Source organism: Coenobita brevimanus, chromosome 72 (genome assembly GCF_032717465.1).
Source record: "Coenobita brevimanus isolate Jiangsu-jjx chromosome 72, ASM3271746v2, whole genome shotgun sequence".
NCBI lineage: Eukaryota > Metazoa > Arthropoda > Malacostraca > Decapoda > Coenobitidae > Coenobita > Coenobita brevimanus.
Genome location: NC_137025.1, coordinates 3498684 through 3515256, shown reverse-complemented (window position 1 = coordinate 3515256; position 16573 = coordinate 3498684). Strand labels below are relative to the sequence as shown.

The window sequence follows — 16573 nt, the reverse complement described above, 5'->3', positions numbered from 1 at the left end:
CAAACCTTGAACATAACATCAACAATAAGGCCCTGTCCACACAAGCGGGCAGTGCCCGACGGGCACAACCTGCTGAGTGAATATCCCTCCCTTTTTTAGCAGTGTTTCCAGATCGAGCAGTCCCCGGCAGCTGTTGGCTACATACCGGCCATCAGCCCAGCAGGCAATGCCTCAACAATGGGCAGGTCATTTCGATGATTTGCCTGTGGTTTCCCTGCTTATGATGTCATATACATTCGTGCCCACCACCCACCCTCTAAACATGTGAATTGGAATGCGATTTGGTAACAGTGTTTGCCTGTCAGGCACTGCCTGCTTGTGTGGATGGGGCCTTAGGCTGTAGCTAAAGTTACCAGATTTCTGTGTCCATCAGGTTTGCATCCATTTGAACAAGGGGCCACAAAAGCAGCAACAGTAGCAACAACAGCAATAACAGCAACAGTTAATAATAACTATTCATACAAAGTGCTGTCTACACACCCTACTGTGGTTTTGCTGTACTTCTGCTTGTTACATCACAACATACAGTATATGTACTCATCTCAGGATCACAACACAAGCAACCCCTGTCCATAATCTCTGCCAAAGACGTCTTGAAGCCTCCAGCTAAGGCAGCCAGATTTTTTCTGTTTATGAACTTTGCACAGTCTGCTTTAACTTGGCCTAAAATTAACATGTCTCTGTCCTGAATGCTGAGCTGTAATAAGAGATAAACACCAGATTATGATGCTAGTCATGAAGAAGTACTATGGAAAGGATGTGGAGCTTTCGTATTGTTGTCATTGAAATATGAGAACCAGGCTGCAGAGGACAAAAATTGTTCTGGTTAAAGTAGACAAACCAGTGAATAGGATGTGTATTCAGTATTTTTAGTTCTGGTTCCCTCACAATACACATATTAGTTTAACTACTCACCATTGTAGCATGTTAAATCCTCCGCCAGTTCTTTCTGAAGTTTTGTCGTGGAAAGTTAGGGAACAGTAAGTCACTGTTATATGAGTCACATCCTGCTTTCAATCAATCAAGCAATCATTTCCTTTAGCACCCCACGGGATCCATAGGGCCTCGATGAACTCTCTCCACTAATATTTGTCTCTTGCCATCTCCTTCAGGTCTCACCAACACTCCTCTCCCGTTTCTCTTTTCATTGTCCTCATCCAGGTTTCCCTCAGCCTACCTCTTCCTCTTCTTCCTCTAGCAGTCCACTCTGGCACATCCTGTACTAAACTGCCTTGTTTTCAATATATGTGCCCCAGCCATTTCCAGCGAGACAGTCTCACATATTCATCTACTGGTTCCACTCTTGTAATATCCCTTACTCTTTTATTTGTAACTCAGTCTTGCCACTTTACCCCAAGAATCCTTCTCAGTATTTTATTCTCAAATCCTAATACTTTCTGATATGTTGCAATTGTACTGTACCATAACCCATGCCCATAAATTAAAATTGATCTAACCATGGACTTGTAAATTTTTACTTTAGTATGCACTGAAAGCATATCATTATTCCAAACAGAGTTCAACATTCCAACAGCTCGCCAAGCCTGTCTAATCCTCTTCTCAGTTTCATTGTTTAATGATCCATTAGATGATACAATCGTTCCCAAATATTTAAAATTTTCTGTATTCTTCACCACATTATTTCCAATTACACAGTCAATTTGGTTCTCCACATTCGTATTAATAATTTCAGTCTTTCCACAATTTATTACCAATCCTACTTTTTCTCCTTCCTCCACCAGACAATCAAGCACCCTCTGCATCTCGTAAATCCATCCATTCATCCATCATCCAATCCTACATTGGCCCAAGAGGAGCGTAGGAGCCCGGGGCTAGGCAGTTGGTCTCGACATTTAAGATGAGAGTGACCAGCCTCACTCATCCCTGAGTGGCATAACATGAGCAATTAACCCCAACCACCCCTTGGCTATAAACCTTCCCTGGCTCAATCCAACTGGAGCACAATAATTACCCACTAAACCACCAGGTGCCAAAATTTGGTTATATGGTTACCACCCAGCTTAGTAAATGGTTTCCTGGTGTACAGGAAACCATTTGGCTTGTCACTAATCAGTACAATATCATCAGCATAGTCCAAATCCATCAGCCTCTTATTTTCTTTCCAGTTAATTCCTGCACCTGATCTCCTTACAACCTTTCTCATAACATAATCCATACCCAAAACAAACAGTAAAGGTGAAAGAACTCCTTGAATCACTCCTGACCTAACTTCAAATGGATCACTCAAAGAACCACCCACCATTACATTACAAAATGTACCTTCATGCAGGCTTCTAATAATATTTACAAACTTTTCTGGTATACCACAGAATCTCATAATTTTCAACATAGCTCCATGTGAAACACTATCAAACGCTTTTTCAGAATTAACAAAACACATACTAAGTGGCATTTTCATCTCATTAGCTTGTTGCATTAGATGCCTTATAATAAAAATTTGATCATTACAACCTTGACCCTTTCTAAATCCCACTTGTTCTTCTCTTAAAATTTTATCAATTACTGGCTCTGTTCTGTTCAACAAGATTTTGGAAAAGAAGTGCTGCTTTCAAGCAGCACTTATATTAAGGGTGTTGGTACCTTCACATGTTGCAGTTTCACTTTTTGCACTCTTCTGTGCTGGCCTCAAAGCTTTTATATTTCAGGTTTATTCAAGTTCATCTGATGATCCACAGTCATCCCAATGGTATCCTTCCTGTGGGTGACTTCAGGGATATTCAAATTAGAATAAACTGCAGTTTTGCAAATTCAGAGGTCTCAGGAATAAACGAGAATCACCCACACAGTTTCTGTCACTTACAGTATTTATTATTCTCAAGTCATCTGTGTTCATATGCTTCTGGTCACCAGTGCCTTCCATTCATACTTTGTGAGAGAGTGATGATAAACTGCACCAAATGTAAACATGTCAGGCTGGCTGTTATACGAGTAATGGTTTACAATGCAGTTTCCTGAAAACTTTCTGTGGACAAGGTTTATTTGTTGTTTTATGGCTCTCTGTATTCTGTTCTACCCACTGCATCAACTTCCCAAGATATTTTTTTCCCCTGCCTTTATTCATCTAGGGTGGCAGTTGCAAGCAAGATGTCACCCCCTGTCAGTGGCTCCAGTTCATTCTCTAAAATAGGAAGGACTTCATTATTTATATTTAAGAAAAAGCTTAATCTCATTTTGGCCATTAAATAGAGCAGCTTATTATTATTGCATCATGATTCTGTCCCAATTTTCCATAATAATAGGGTGATAAGATGTAGAAACAAAATCAAGACAAATAAAAAAAGCAAAAGTACTTCAGAAGAGTGCCAAAGGAAATGTGCCACACATCTACTCTGCATTTTATAACATGGCTAAAAAATGCACTCATACCCATAAATGATATTGATATCATGTTTGTTCCTGTTTTTCTTGACATATTATTTATGAAGCCACATGAATACCTGTTTTACCTGTTTCTTTCTACTGTCCCCAGATCCCAAGAAGCGCATGCGTGGCAGCTTCGGCTACCTGGGACTGATCACACTTCTCTACACTACTGGCCGCCTGGCAAGTGGGCTGCTTGGCTGGTTCTAAGTGCAGCATCTGTCGTGTAAAATGCAAAAGATAAGCAGCAAAGAAAACATACAATTATTCATATACAATCTGTTTCTGAGGCAGCTTAAAAATCCATATCCCCTGAGCTCATTCAGTGACTGACATCCAGAAATACTATTTTGGATTCTACCAGATGATATTGTTCAACTAAGAGTAATGGTCTATGAAGTGATGCCAGTTCAAAATACCGTGCATAAATGCAGTACAGTATTCCTGTACACAGCTCCACTGCTTCACACACAAATTTTTCTTACATCTTTTAGATTGGTTGTAGATTCAGCAAAGGTTGCAACAGCATTAAGTAAATGTTAAATGCAGAGCAGAAACAAGACATTGAACTGTTTTGTCTGAGACACTCACAAGAGCCAATATTTGTTATTCCTGAGGATACTCTAGTAGGTTAAATGATCAATAATCCTGATACCCCCTGTGCATTTGGAGATTTTATCCTTTAGACATAATGAACTATGAATAAGTGAGACCTCTAATAACATAGTGTACCGAGCGCCACTGCAAGCAAAACCGAGTTAAGTATACCAGTATGTAACCCAAACCCTCTTTGATCTGGAAAGCAACCACAAGGTACAGAAAGCAACTGGCATTAGGGTCCAAATTCCCCTTCTGTAACATAGTCTCACTGCCTGCTTCACCTCAGTGGATCGACAAGCCTTCATGATGGTCACAGAATGTACCAAGTGCCTCCCAGCAACGTGTTGTCTGGTGTTACAAGGTACTAGCATTTCTTTATGCTCACAGTCATGCATTTTTTTATGGCATTATTAATTATTGTACCATTATTCTAACATAAAGGAATATTTTAGCATAAAATTGCATGATTTTAAGGGTAAGTTAGCCATCTATCTATCTATCTATCTATAGCCCGACACCCTAATCCCGCAAAGGGTGGCCGCAGACAAAATGCCTCCAAGTCGCTCTGTCACCCACCATTTGACTACCCTCCCCCCAACTCACCCCCCCCCTCCCTCATATACCTCTCAACTCCATCCCTCCACCTCATCCTCAGTCTACCTCTCCCTCTCCCTCCCTCCACCTCACCTACATACACCCTCTTAATCAGTCTTTCATTCTCCATTCTCTTCACATGTCCAAACCACCTCAGTGTATTTCTCCTAATCTTCTCAACCACATCCACATCCACCCCACAGCGTTCCTTCACTTCTTCATTCGTCAACCTGTCGCTCCACGTCACTCCACATGCTCCTCTCAAGTAACTCATTTCCACTGCTCTCACTCTTGACTTGTTCCCCTCTTGCAAGGTCCATGCCTCGCTTCCATACGTCAGGGTAGGGATCACAGTACTATCAAGCAGTGACTTCTTAACTTCCATACTCACCTCCCTATTTCTCATCACTGCTTTCAGTGTACCAACAACCTTCCTTCCCTGCTGTACCCTTTCACGCACTTCATCCCCCAAAGTTCCATCCTTACTCATCACACTACCCAAGTACCCTTGAATGCACTCACATTCTCCATATCCTCACCATCCAACCTCACTGCACACTCTGTGACTTCATTGCTCTCAAACACCATAACTTTACTTTTGTTTACATTAACTTTCAGATTCCTCCTCCTACACGCTGTCCCAAATTCATTCACCAAACCTTGCAACTCCCATTCGTCTGTATCATCAGCAAACAGCAACTTAATGTACAGAAAATGGGAAAGGCAGAGAGCTCAGCAAGACATTGGCAACTGTTATCTGGGAATCTGTCGCCATGTGATGCAGGTTTTTGTTTACCAGCCGGCCTAGAACACTGCCTGGATTAACTGGCTATTTTCAGAGCTGTTTTAGTGTTTTTTCTCATTGTCTCGAGAACCTGAGCAACTCTAGTAGTGAGCAAAAAGCTGCTGGTCCTTTTCATAACAGAAAAAGAACGAGGAGGCCAGAGATGTGGGCACAAAACATTAGTAAGAAGCTCAGGAACACTTCAAGCTAAAATAAAAAAATAAAAAAAAGCACTAAAAAATATTCACTAGTTCCAAAGTTATGGCATTTTGAAAGTTACGCAACATTAACTGCGTTTTTCTCCGTTTTCAACATGTGGCGTTCGGTACACTATGTTATTAGGGGCCTCAAGTAATAATTGTTCTGTGGACCTTTATGATTTTTGTCCGTAGATCTGCTGTATGACTACCATACCTGTATTACCATACTTCTTCACTGTTCATCATGAAATGATATTGTATATTTTATTTTTAGCTATGCTTTAGAAAAATTGCATATCACCACTTGATAATATTGTAAATAAGAAAATATGCATTAAAGAAACAGGGCTTTACACATAGTTTAAATTTGCGTAATAAGATTACCGATGGCAATAATTCCTCACTTAATGCTAGGTGTATTTCAATAAAACACCTAGTTAAATAAACTGCTTAATGCAGTACTGTGTTTTGCTAATACAGTAAAAGTCCTCCAATCTGGTCACCAATGATCTGAAAATCCCAGTGCTCTGAATTTGTCCAGGCGAAATTTTTCTAATTTTTCTGGTCTTCATTTGAATTTTTCTGGGTTTTATCTAAGGATTTATCTGGCTTGGACTTGCTCTTGGACTTGGATGTACCTGCCTGCAACTGTTCATCTATATTTCTATGCATTTCCGGTGAGTAAAACAATAACCCACATCATTTTAAGTGTTTATTTAATGATCATGTACACTCGCGATCACTAATTTTTGCTCAGGGGTGCCCCCTTCGTACCTCTATATACCGTATCCAGGGAAGATGGGAGTGGGGAACCAAATGAGCTCCATCCCCTTCTACCCCAACTCCCAACCCTCCTTCACACCCCTACCCTACCCAGCCCCCCACTCGTCATTCTTAATTGGCAGTTACATCTCAAGCTAAGCTCATACTTTACACTCATAGTCACATTACTAATACACAAACAAAACACTAGGATATGTAAAAAGTATATAATATAACTATGAGTATGCTGCAGCAAGAAATTAATGCATTATAATGTTGACCGAAGGCCACATACACCCACTGACACACACACACCCATAACAACCAACTAAGCATATGCTTCTGAGAGAGGACTTTTTGAGGCCTTTGTGAAATATTTCAATAGGTTATCATAAAGCCTGTTGCTGTGGAGACAAGCTTTAATTTGTTGCCTGGACAATTTACATGTAGCTTTCTACTTCAGATGTCCGGCTCGAACCTGATGTACACATGACAGGTAAATGGCGTCACATACTTTTCAACCAGTCAGCAACCAGCCAGCTCATCAACTCAGGTAAGGTCCTTACTCGTATGTTAACTTATTTTGAAGTAGCACCACAACATATTTAATCCCCATTAGCTGATGAAAATACTCATGAGTGTTGCTTTTATTGCTAGTTTTAAGTTACTTTCAAAGCCAAGCCACTATATTTCAACTGCATTACCTTAGTTAGGCATTTTTTGGTCCAGGGATAAATGGCCAAGTAGAGAAAAATTATCACATTGTAGGTAGTTACCGTAATGATTGTTTGTTGAACATGGAGCTTTTTAGCTTACTGAAACATGGCCATTTATATTTTTCTTTGATATTGGAGCTAAGGTAGGTCTGCTTCAATCAATCAATCAATCATTTCCTGTGGCACCCCACGGGATGCATAGGGCCTCAATGAACTCTCTCCACCAATATTTGTCTCTTGCCATCTCCTTCAGGTCCCACCAACACTCCTTTCGTGCTTCTTTTTTCATTGTCCTCAACCAGGTTTCCCTCGGCCTACCTCTACCTCTTCTTCCTCTAGCAGTCCACTCTGGCACATCCTGTATTAAACTACCTTCTTTTCTGTATGTGTGCCCCAGCCACTTCCAGCGAGACAGTCTCACATATTCATTAACTGGTTCCACTCTCGTAATATCCCTTACTCTTGCATTTGTAACTCTGTCTTGCCACTTTACCCCAAGAATCCTTCTCAGTATTTTATTCTCAAATCCTAATGCTTTCTGATCTGTTTCAATTGTACTGTACCGTGACTCATGCCCATAAATTACAATTGGTCTAACCATGGACTTGTAAATTTTCACTTTAGTATGTACCGAAAGCATATTATTATTCCAAACAGATTTCAACATTCCAACAGCTCGCCAAGCCTGTCTAATCCTCTCCTCAATTTCATTGTTCAATGATCCATTAACCATTAGAGCTTAATTAATCAGTTTAAGTTAAATGTGAAGAATAAAACACAGGTACTTGCAGAAAAAAAAAAATTATTACAGCATCCACCAACACTCACCTACTTACACCCGCCAACACCTATCCACACTTACCAACAAGCATCCACACCCCTACATGCACCCATACCCATCTACATCCTTCCATATTATACTACACCCACCTACACTCATTCAGTCACCCATACCCACCTAAAAAAAATCTACACCTACCCACTCATCCACATTCATCTACATCCATCCACACCTGCCACATCCACCAGTGCCTATCCACACCTACATACACACACCCATGGCACTCCACACATACCCACATCCACCTACAAACCTCTATTCATATCCACACTCAAGTACACCCACCTAAATACACTTAAACCCACCTCCACCAACTTACACTTACGTAAAACTTGCGACACCCACTAACACCTATCTGTACCTAGTTGCACCCTACCACACCCAAAGTGTAGAGACAACAGCTATACTTCGACCAAACCTACACCTACACCCACTCATACCCAGAGAACAGCCATGAAGAGAAATTTAAAGTGTTATAACAGGATATTAAAATACAGACTCTTAACAAAAATTCTTTAATACTCCAGTTCCAAAAGGACTGCTTTCTTGGCATAAGTCATAAACAACTTGTGTATATATTGGTGAATATCCAGTTGTCCAAGGTCAAAGGTGCACAAAACACTCACCTCAACAGGCAACTCAAACTTCACATTATTCAGTTATACAAGTCTGCCATCTTCATAATCAGGATTTACAAAAAGGAAACATATAAATGAGGCTTCTGTAATCTTTTTCTGGGTATATATTATTGGTAATTTTAAAACAATATCAGGGAAAAATTACCAATGAGCAAGGGCTATTTAAAAAAAAAGAAAAAGAGAGAGAGGAATGAGGAAGAGAACTTGGGCAAGTATTAATCAAAATGTTCAGCTGATAAAAAAACTTTAATTTCAGGGAAGAGGCTGGAGCCTCCCTAACATCTCTGGCCAAAAACAGCTGATAAAAAACTTTAATTTCAGGGAAAAGGCTGGAGCCTCCCTAACATCTCTGGCCAAAAACAGTTAATAAATGAGTCACCTGTACCAAGTAAAATTGGTTAACAGAAACATAATACACTTTTCACTTGCATGTGAATGATGTAACTATGTACCTTAACGCACTGGTTGTGTATATGATAACAATGCTGCCAACCAAACCTGGCTTCACTTTACAGAAAGCTGCTTCTGTTACCAATACCAGAGAAATGTGAACAGTTAGCTTCAAATCCTCCTGAACTGTACAAGCATGCAGTGAATGCCATGTTAAAACATTCCTCAGCCATACTCACCTTTAAGGTAGGAAACATGTTTCAAATGTCAGTGTCATTCACATAAATGTAAAAATGATTAGCAAGCCCATATTCTAAAACCAAACTGACTGCCATGAACATATTCTTGGGACAGAGTCCCTCCTAACATGCCTTGGGTCACCTGATAATTACACAGGGTTTTAAGCCTTTTCTGACAAACAGAACATGAGGAATGTTTTGTACCACCATGAATCACAAGCTCACAACAAAGCATACAGGATGCTAACCTCAGACTAGGATATACTGACATATCTAATTAAAGTCAACAGATGCCTAATTCAGTTTTACATTTTTTTTTTTCCAAGTGCATTCTGGATATTGATAACTTGTGCTTATACATTTATGTATGGGCTTTTGAAACCAACAAATTTTAATCATTCTTTCAATAATGTGTCTGCAGATCACAGAAGGTTATCAGTACTACACAGTATTCCAAAACCTCAAGTATTCTGGAATTCCAGAAACAACCAACTATCCTTTAAGTACTGTATGAGATAGTGTGTCCTTATTGTACCCACACACTCACACTGTCACATAGTTGGTACATATTAAGAGGAAACTTTTGAAATCAATACCAAAGGTACATCCTCCATGCTAAGTGATATCTGTGTTTTAATATTCATACTGGACTACTGTACTTACACATTCCAGCATTATCTGCCATGCATGCACTCAAACTCACACATACACAAAATATATGTACACACATACCATTCATTACATTAAACATGGTAATGAACACCTCTGAACACACTGTACATTTGTATTTCCTTAACTATAAAAGTACCTCTACAAAGCATCACCCTAAAACAATGAATCTGAACAATTGGTACATGCATGTATATGCATATTTGAGAACTATGTACAACATCTACATTCCTCAAATCTGAATCAAGTGACAGGCACTACAGTCAGTACCTTAATAAACATCGTGGTCAACTGTATTTCACTTGGGATGTTGGGAAATAAAAATTAATGACAAACATGAGAAAATCTAGTAACATGCTGTACTATATTCCAATATATCATTGTATGACCTCTATTTCTATATGATATCAGAGTTAGCTGCATCTCTCCTACATTAGACTCCCAGTAGCCCAATGTCAGTCTCCTGGTTGTCTTGCCTGGGATTTGTGTCCACAGTGTATATTCTGGTTAATGCAAGGAGCTGATGGGTCTCATTGGGAGGATTTTACTCTTAGATTGACAAATTTAAAATAATACAATACATTTGTTCCATGAATTAATGGTTCTTACATGCTCTGGGAACAGTGCACTATGAACTGCTTGAAGGGTATGGATCTTAGAATGACATATTTTATGTTAGTACTGCTACACACTACAGAATCACAGAAAAGTGTAATAAGTACATGTAACTACCATGTAGGCTGCATTTGGCGGTACATTATGTTAACCCTAGTTGATTGGATATTCAACAAATGAAGCACTGCCTGTGGGAGAATCAGCTTCCACTTTTCATCCACTACTACTGTATCCCTCAATACACTGGGCCACCTACACCTAACACCAAGCAAAAATTTATCCATGTCAGATATTATCAGTTCTTGTACAGGTATGTACTTTTGCAGTACCAGCAAAGTACTACTATAGCCCTACTATATATCTATATCTATATATATATATATAGATAGATAGATAGATAGATATATATATACATCTATATCTACTTATCTATCTGTCTGTCTGTCTATCTATCTATCTATATATATATATATAAAGTCTATCTATCTATCTTTTTATCTATCTATATATATAGATATATAAATAAAGTCGTGCTTTTTTAAATCTGACCTGAAGATAGTCTGCTGCACAAGCAGGAGATGAGCCTCGTTACAATCTATACTGAAGGACAAAAAAAGAATAATCCTTATTCAGTGCTAGACAAAGATACCCATAACCTTTATATTAACTGAACTGGTTTATAAGATTAGCTGCAGTCACGCTAATATCCACCATCTACTTAAAGAGAACTTTCAGCTGATAACATGATAAAGGGAGGACGAAGCACAAGAACTCTGGTCTTCCTGTCTTTCTGACAATGATATCCCATACCATTTTGAGCCAAAAATGAGCAACCACAGGAACTGGCAAAGAGAGCGTGCAACCACACCAAACCAGATGTGTAGTGCACCAGGTGAGACAATCACAGATTTTTTTCAAGTACAAAATATCAGGTCCTGTCAAACACAGGTACTGTAATTTTTAGTTATGAGCCAATACCATCTCAAATTTTATAATTTACAAATTTGAGGGGATGCCTTTAACTTGACTATATACCATGACATAGCTGGCAGAAGACTTACTATTTTTTTATTTTTTGTATACTTTGCATATAATCAATATCCCTTTATATAGTTCCTCTTTATTAACTGTAATAAAAAGAACAGTTTACTGAAAAGTTTCAGGGAATGTTCTATTTAACAACATCAATATCTTTCAATGCTTGGCTGTCTGAAACTGGTAATGGCTACTCAAACAGTATATGGTGACAAGACCTGGATGACAAATGAGAAAAAAAAAACAAGTCACAGCAGGGGTCACATGATACAGAAGGATCATCTGGGGATGACCAGGTCAGGGAGAGGTGTGAGGATATAGAGTAGACTGACAAAGTCAAACTGATCACTCCACAGTAACAGACTTCGCCAGGTTGCGAGGACAGTCAACATTGCAGCCTCTTAGGACAGCAATATGGTATGAAAGGAGCTGAAGAGGGATGACTGTGAGGAGACCTTGAAGGCAGTCCACAGTCTTTGGCACCTCCAAGACATTTGAAGCAAACTTCTGGGGCTCTTCGTCACCCTGGTTGCAGATCAAGATGGGGCGACCCTCACGAGCTGTCACCTGCTGCAGTGCGTTCATGCATTTCTGTGTAGGAAGGCACAGGACAGCAATATCATTAAACCTAACATCATGAGGTGGAAACCAAACCCGAAACCCTTAGTTCTTTACATCAATACTGATACACATGATGGAAAATAAATGCATCTGAGCCTTTTTATCTTTTTCCTTACTACGGTATGCAGAGTGGAATACGGTCAAACCATTTCCCATCTTCACAGATGTTTTCAAATTGCCCATCATAAATTAAAGGGTAGTCTAAACCTTTGTGGTCTCAGTTTTAATAATACAAGTGACAGATCCAGGGTAACAGAACTGTGTAGGACCAACACTGATAGCAATATTTTAGGTATGTGAAGTTATTTACATTTTATTTTCATCAATATCACGATAAATTGAAGTACAAACTGCAGATACAACACCTTTTCTAGAATCTAAATCTTTCTGTCAGCAAGAACATGGCTTGCTAACATGGTCACCCTTGCTAATCACAGATGCTAGAAGAGCTTAGCGCCATTATATGCTAAGTAACTGAGGGCACAGCGATACATGAGAACTCAGCACTTCAGTATAGCTGGGGACAAACGTTTACATATTGTTTCATTTCTGCTTCTCACTTTCCTTGCTGGTTAATATCCCTGAACTTAGGGAGACCTGAGATTTGCTCGTAGTTGATTATCTCTGATAATGAACCAGGGTGGAAAGTACTGGACATGCCATTAGTGTGATGCAGATGGAGGAGGACAGTTAGCAAACTTCTGCTTGTGACAGTACATAAGTTAAAGTATGTGTGAACTGACCATGAAGACATTATCTCTGGTGCAGATCATGATGATAGGCATACCACGGTCCACCAGAGCCAGGGGCCCGTGCTTCAGTTCTCCAGCCAGGATGCCCTCACTGTGCATGTATGTGATCTCCTTGATTTTCTGTGTAGGGTGAAAAAACAATATTAGTGGAATAAAAGCCTATCCCCAGACCCCTATACTCACTTCATTGACATTGTTTATAAAGTCTCCAACATGTTACCAGTGTCAGTCTTGATCATCTAAAGGCAGCTCTCCACATCACTCAATCTTTAGCAGCCTCTCTATTCGGTCCCTTATCTCTGAGGTTAAACTCTACGATCTTGATCCAAATCTTTTTCAGTCTGCCTTTAACAACTCTACCCTCAACTTTCACATCTCTAACTCTCCACATCCAGTTGTCATTCTCCATCCTCTCATGAGGCAATAAAGAATGAGATGATAGGCAGAGACAGAAGTACCTACAGTATACAGTAAAAGTATAACCAAAAAATAGATGCCTGGAGGTCTAGTGGGTTGTCGCTTCAACTGGATGTGGCCCACATGGTTTCAAGTCCTAGCGGAGGGTGAAATTTACTGCTCATATAACACCACTCAAGGGTTCTGGACTGGTTCCCTCACCTTAACCCTTTGGCCATGACCTCAGTCATTCCCCTCAACAATGCCTAAGTCCCTAAAAATTGAAGTGCTAATTACAACTTTGTTGCTACTTTTCTAATAGGAACTTACCATGAAGTTTCTATTTTTTACCGTGATGATGGTCAAAAATGCAACTTTCCACAAGAAACTTGTCATTTTCTGGGAAAAAAAATGCGTAAATAATTTTTGCTAATGTTCTGCCTCAACACCTCTGGTCCCACCTATTCTCTTCAGGCTGTTACTCTTTTCTCCAACAGATGGAAGAATATCTTACGCTGGCGCAGGGTGACCACAGTCGCCTCAATCAGAAAGAGGGTTGAATATCTGGAATGGGTGGCCTAGACCCTTGCCCTTATGCTACTGATGAGGCAAGAATGAATGATGGATGAAAGAAATTTCCTATAATGAAAATATATCTGTACTTTTATCTGGATACACTTTCTGCAAAATGAAATCATTTCATTTCTGGTTAATAGGAACCTTCCTACATCCATTTCATGGTGATTCTCAAATCAGTTCTGTGATCTGGCAGACAATGAATCGCATATATGAGGGTGAACACATAGCCTCCAATGACAGGCTAGTGGTAAATGAAGAAGAAAAATATTTGAAATAAAATTAAGTGTATCAGGTACACTATTATGCTGTTCTGATTCATAATCTTCAGCCTGAGGATATCATTTTCATTTAATAACTGCTATCCCCTGATGCTTTTTATTCAGCTGAGGACAGGCTTTTTGAATGGGAGAAGATACAGCCTCCATTATTCCATTCACAACCATGAAGATCTCCTAAGCTAAATATAGTAGTATCTTTTGGTTAGAGCAAGAATAACTTTAAAACTGACGTTGTACTTTACTGAAGGGTTAAGCATAATACAAGTGGATATATTAATGTAGCTAATGTAGCTACAGTACAATTATACTAACCAGAGCACCCTCAAGGCAAGTGGCATAGTTGTAACCTCGACCCAGCACCAAGAGTGACTTCTTTTCAAACACTTCCTTGGCAATCTCCTGAATCTTGTCATCTAAGGTCAGAACCTGTGAAGTGAATTAAAAGTTAGGCCCTATACCTTAACCCATAACTCTTAATTCCTCCCTCCTTCCCCTCCCTTCCTTCCTTCCTACCTTACCTCCCTTCATATCATCTCCTTCCCCTCTCTTGCTTCTTTTTCCCTTCTATAAATCTAACCATAAAGTATTTACCTGTATATATTACATCTCTGTGATATACAACCTGGCTATCTAACTACAATGTAGTAATGTGTCTGAAGTGGCTGCTAAAATACACTAGCATATGGAACACATCTCTGTATTCTCACTGTCAGGGAAGTTTCTAGCATCTCTTCCATGGCAATATACTTTGGACACCATGCCACAATAGTCTCATATGTTTTTAAATCATAAAGGTTTGGGCGCTCACCATCCACTCACTCAATGTAGAGCTGCTCTCGGGTGTCTGCCCTTTCCTCTCCTCCTTCCTTCTTCCCTTACTTCCTCCTCTGTCTTTCTTTACTTCATTCTTTCCTTCTCCTTCTGCCTATGGGTGATTTTACACTTCTTCTTCTGTCTGTCTTTCTTTCCTTCATTTTTTCCTCTTCCTTCTGTCTACGGGTGACTACACTGAGTGACAAGCCAAATGGTTTCCTGTACACCAGGTAACCATTTACTACACTGGGTGGTAACCATATAACCAAATTATGGCACCTGGTAGTTTAATGGGTAATTACGGCACTCCAATCGGATTGAGCCGGTGAAGGTTTATATCCATGGGGTGGTTGGGGTTTGCTGCTCACGTAATGCCACTCAGAGATAATGAGGCTGGTCACTCTCATTATAAATGTCAGAACCAACTTGCCTCACCCTGGGCTCCTACACTCCTCATGGGGCAACATAGGATTGGATGATGGATGGATGGATGGATTCAGATATATAAGAATTTAGTCCAGTAGCTCCTCGATTCCAATAAAAGTGAATTCCGGTCTACTGAAGTCCGTTATACTGCTCTATCTATCTATCTGTGTGTGTGTGTGATATATATATAAATAAATATATACATACATATATATATATATATATACATACATATATATATATATATATACATATATATATATATATATATACATACATATATATATATATATACATATATATATATATATATATATATATATATATATATATATATATATGTATACCTTATATATATACTGTATACCATTTTCCTATTCATTCACTGTATTATACATAAAAATTTTCAATTAAAGTTTCATTAGTACCTATGATTTGGTGTTTCCCTCAAGGTACAGTACCAACTAGTGTACAAGTACCGTACTTGGAAAATGCTGTGATAGTCTGGAAAATATGCCTAACCAGAAATACAAACTGCCTATACTCCATCCTGGCCTTATCCAAAATATTCCATCTTGACCTACCCCAGCTCTACATAACCAAACCCAGTTTATGGTTTAGTGTACCTCCTTGATCTGTTGGGGAAGGTGTCTGAGGCCTTGGATGATCTCCGAGCGACGAGGCTGGGCAGAGATGCGGTCCTCAGAGATCATGAGTGCAAACATGACAAGCGAGATCATTTGTGAGGTGTATGCCTTGGTTGATGCCACACCAATCTCTGGTCCAGCGTTGATGTGCACACCACAGTGGGACTCACGACAAATTGATGATCCTACTGTGTTGGTAATGCCTACAATCAATGCACCTTGCTGCTTACAGTACCTGCCAAACAATCGGAGATGGGTTGGGGTATCATAAAATGTAATAAACTGTAGCAACTTTACAGAACAATGGAAGTAGATGAAACTCAAAATAATTCTAACCTGAGGCCTCCCAGTGACCAAAGCTAACACTGCTCTTACATTCAGATATGCTGTACAGTATACTGTATCTTCAGCAGGTGGACTGATACCCCTAAACTGGTAGGTTTGTCCAGACTGATACAATAAATGGTTACTTCGTATCAGGTGGAGCAGTAAACACAGGCCACATAGCAAGATATGGCTACAATATAGCACACAGCTTTCTCTATATACAGTATTAGTTAAAGTGCAAGATACCCTTATCCTGTTTCTTATATTCAC

The 16573-nt window shown here is 39.4% G+C and overlaps 2 protein-coding genes across 7 annotated transcripts in view; one reads left to right on the top strand and one right to left on the bottom strand.

Annotated features, from left to right (window-relative positions):
- LOC145407260 (glutathione S-transferase 3, mitochondrial-like) overlaps positions 1 to 5909 on the top strand; it is a 39052-nt gene extending 33143 nt beyond the window's left edge. For 3 of the 5 annotated variants that reach the window (XM_080278293.1, XM_080278294.1, XM_080278295.1), the window contains exon 5: positions 3491 to 4504. In XM_080278293.1, the coding sequence (XP_080134419.1) occupies positions 3491 to 3591 (101 nt within the window). In that variant the 3' untranslated portion in view covers positions 3592 to 4504. Of the gene's footprint in view, positions 1 to 2666; positions 2796 to 3490; positions 4505 to 5264 lie in introns of those variants that run through there. The other 2 variants (XR_013898675.1, XM_080278296.1) reach the window with 2 other exon arrangements.
- A 5152-nt stretch (positions 5910 to 11061) lies between these two features.
- Positions 11062 to 16573, bottom strand: part of LOC145407165 (glutamine--fructose-6-phosphate aminotransferase [isomerizing] 2-like) — a 57487-nt gene continuing 51975 nt past the window's right edge. For both annotated transcript variants that reach the window (XM_080278188.1, XM_080278189.1), the window contains exons 10-13: positions 15956 to 16211; positions 14403 to 14516; positions 12829 to 12957; positions 11062 to 12055 (exon numbers count right to left, since the gene is read on the bottom strand). In XM_080278188.1, the coding sequence (XP_080134314.1) occupies positions 11810 to 12055; positions 12829 to 12957; positions 14403 to 14516; positions 15956 to 16211 (745 nt within the window). In that variant the 3' untranslated portion in view covers positions 11062 to 11809. The remainder of the gene's footprint in view (positions 12056 to 12828; positions 12958 to 14402; positions 14517 to 15955; positions 16212 to 16573) is intronic.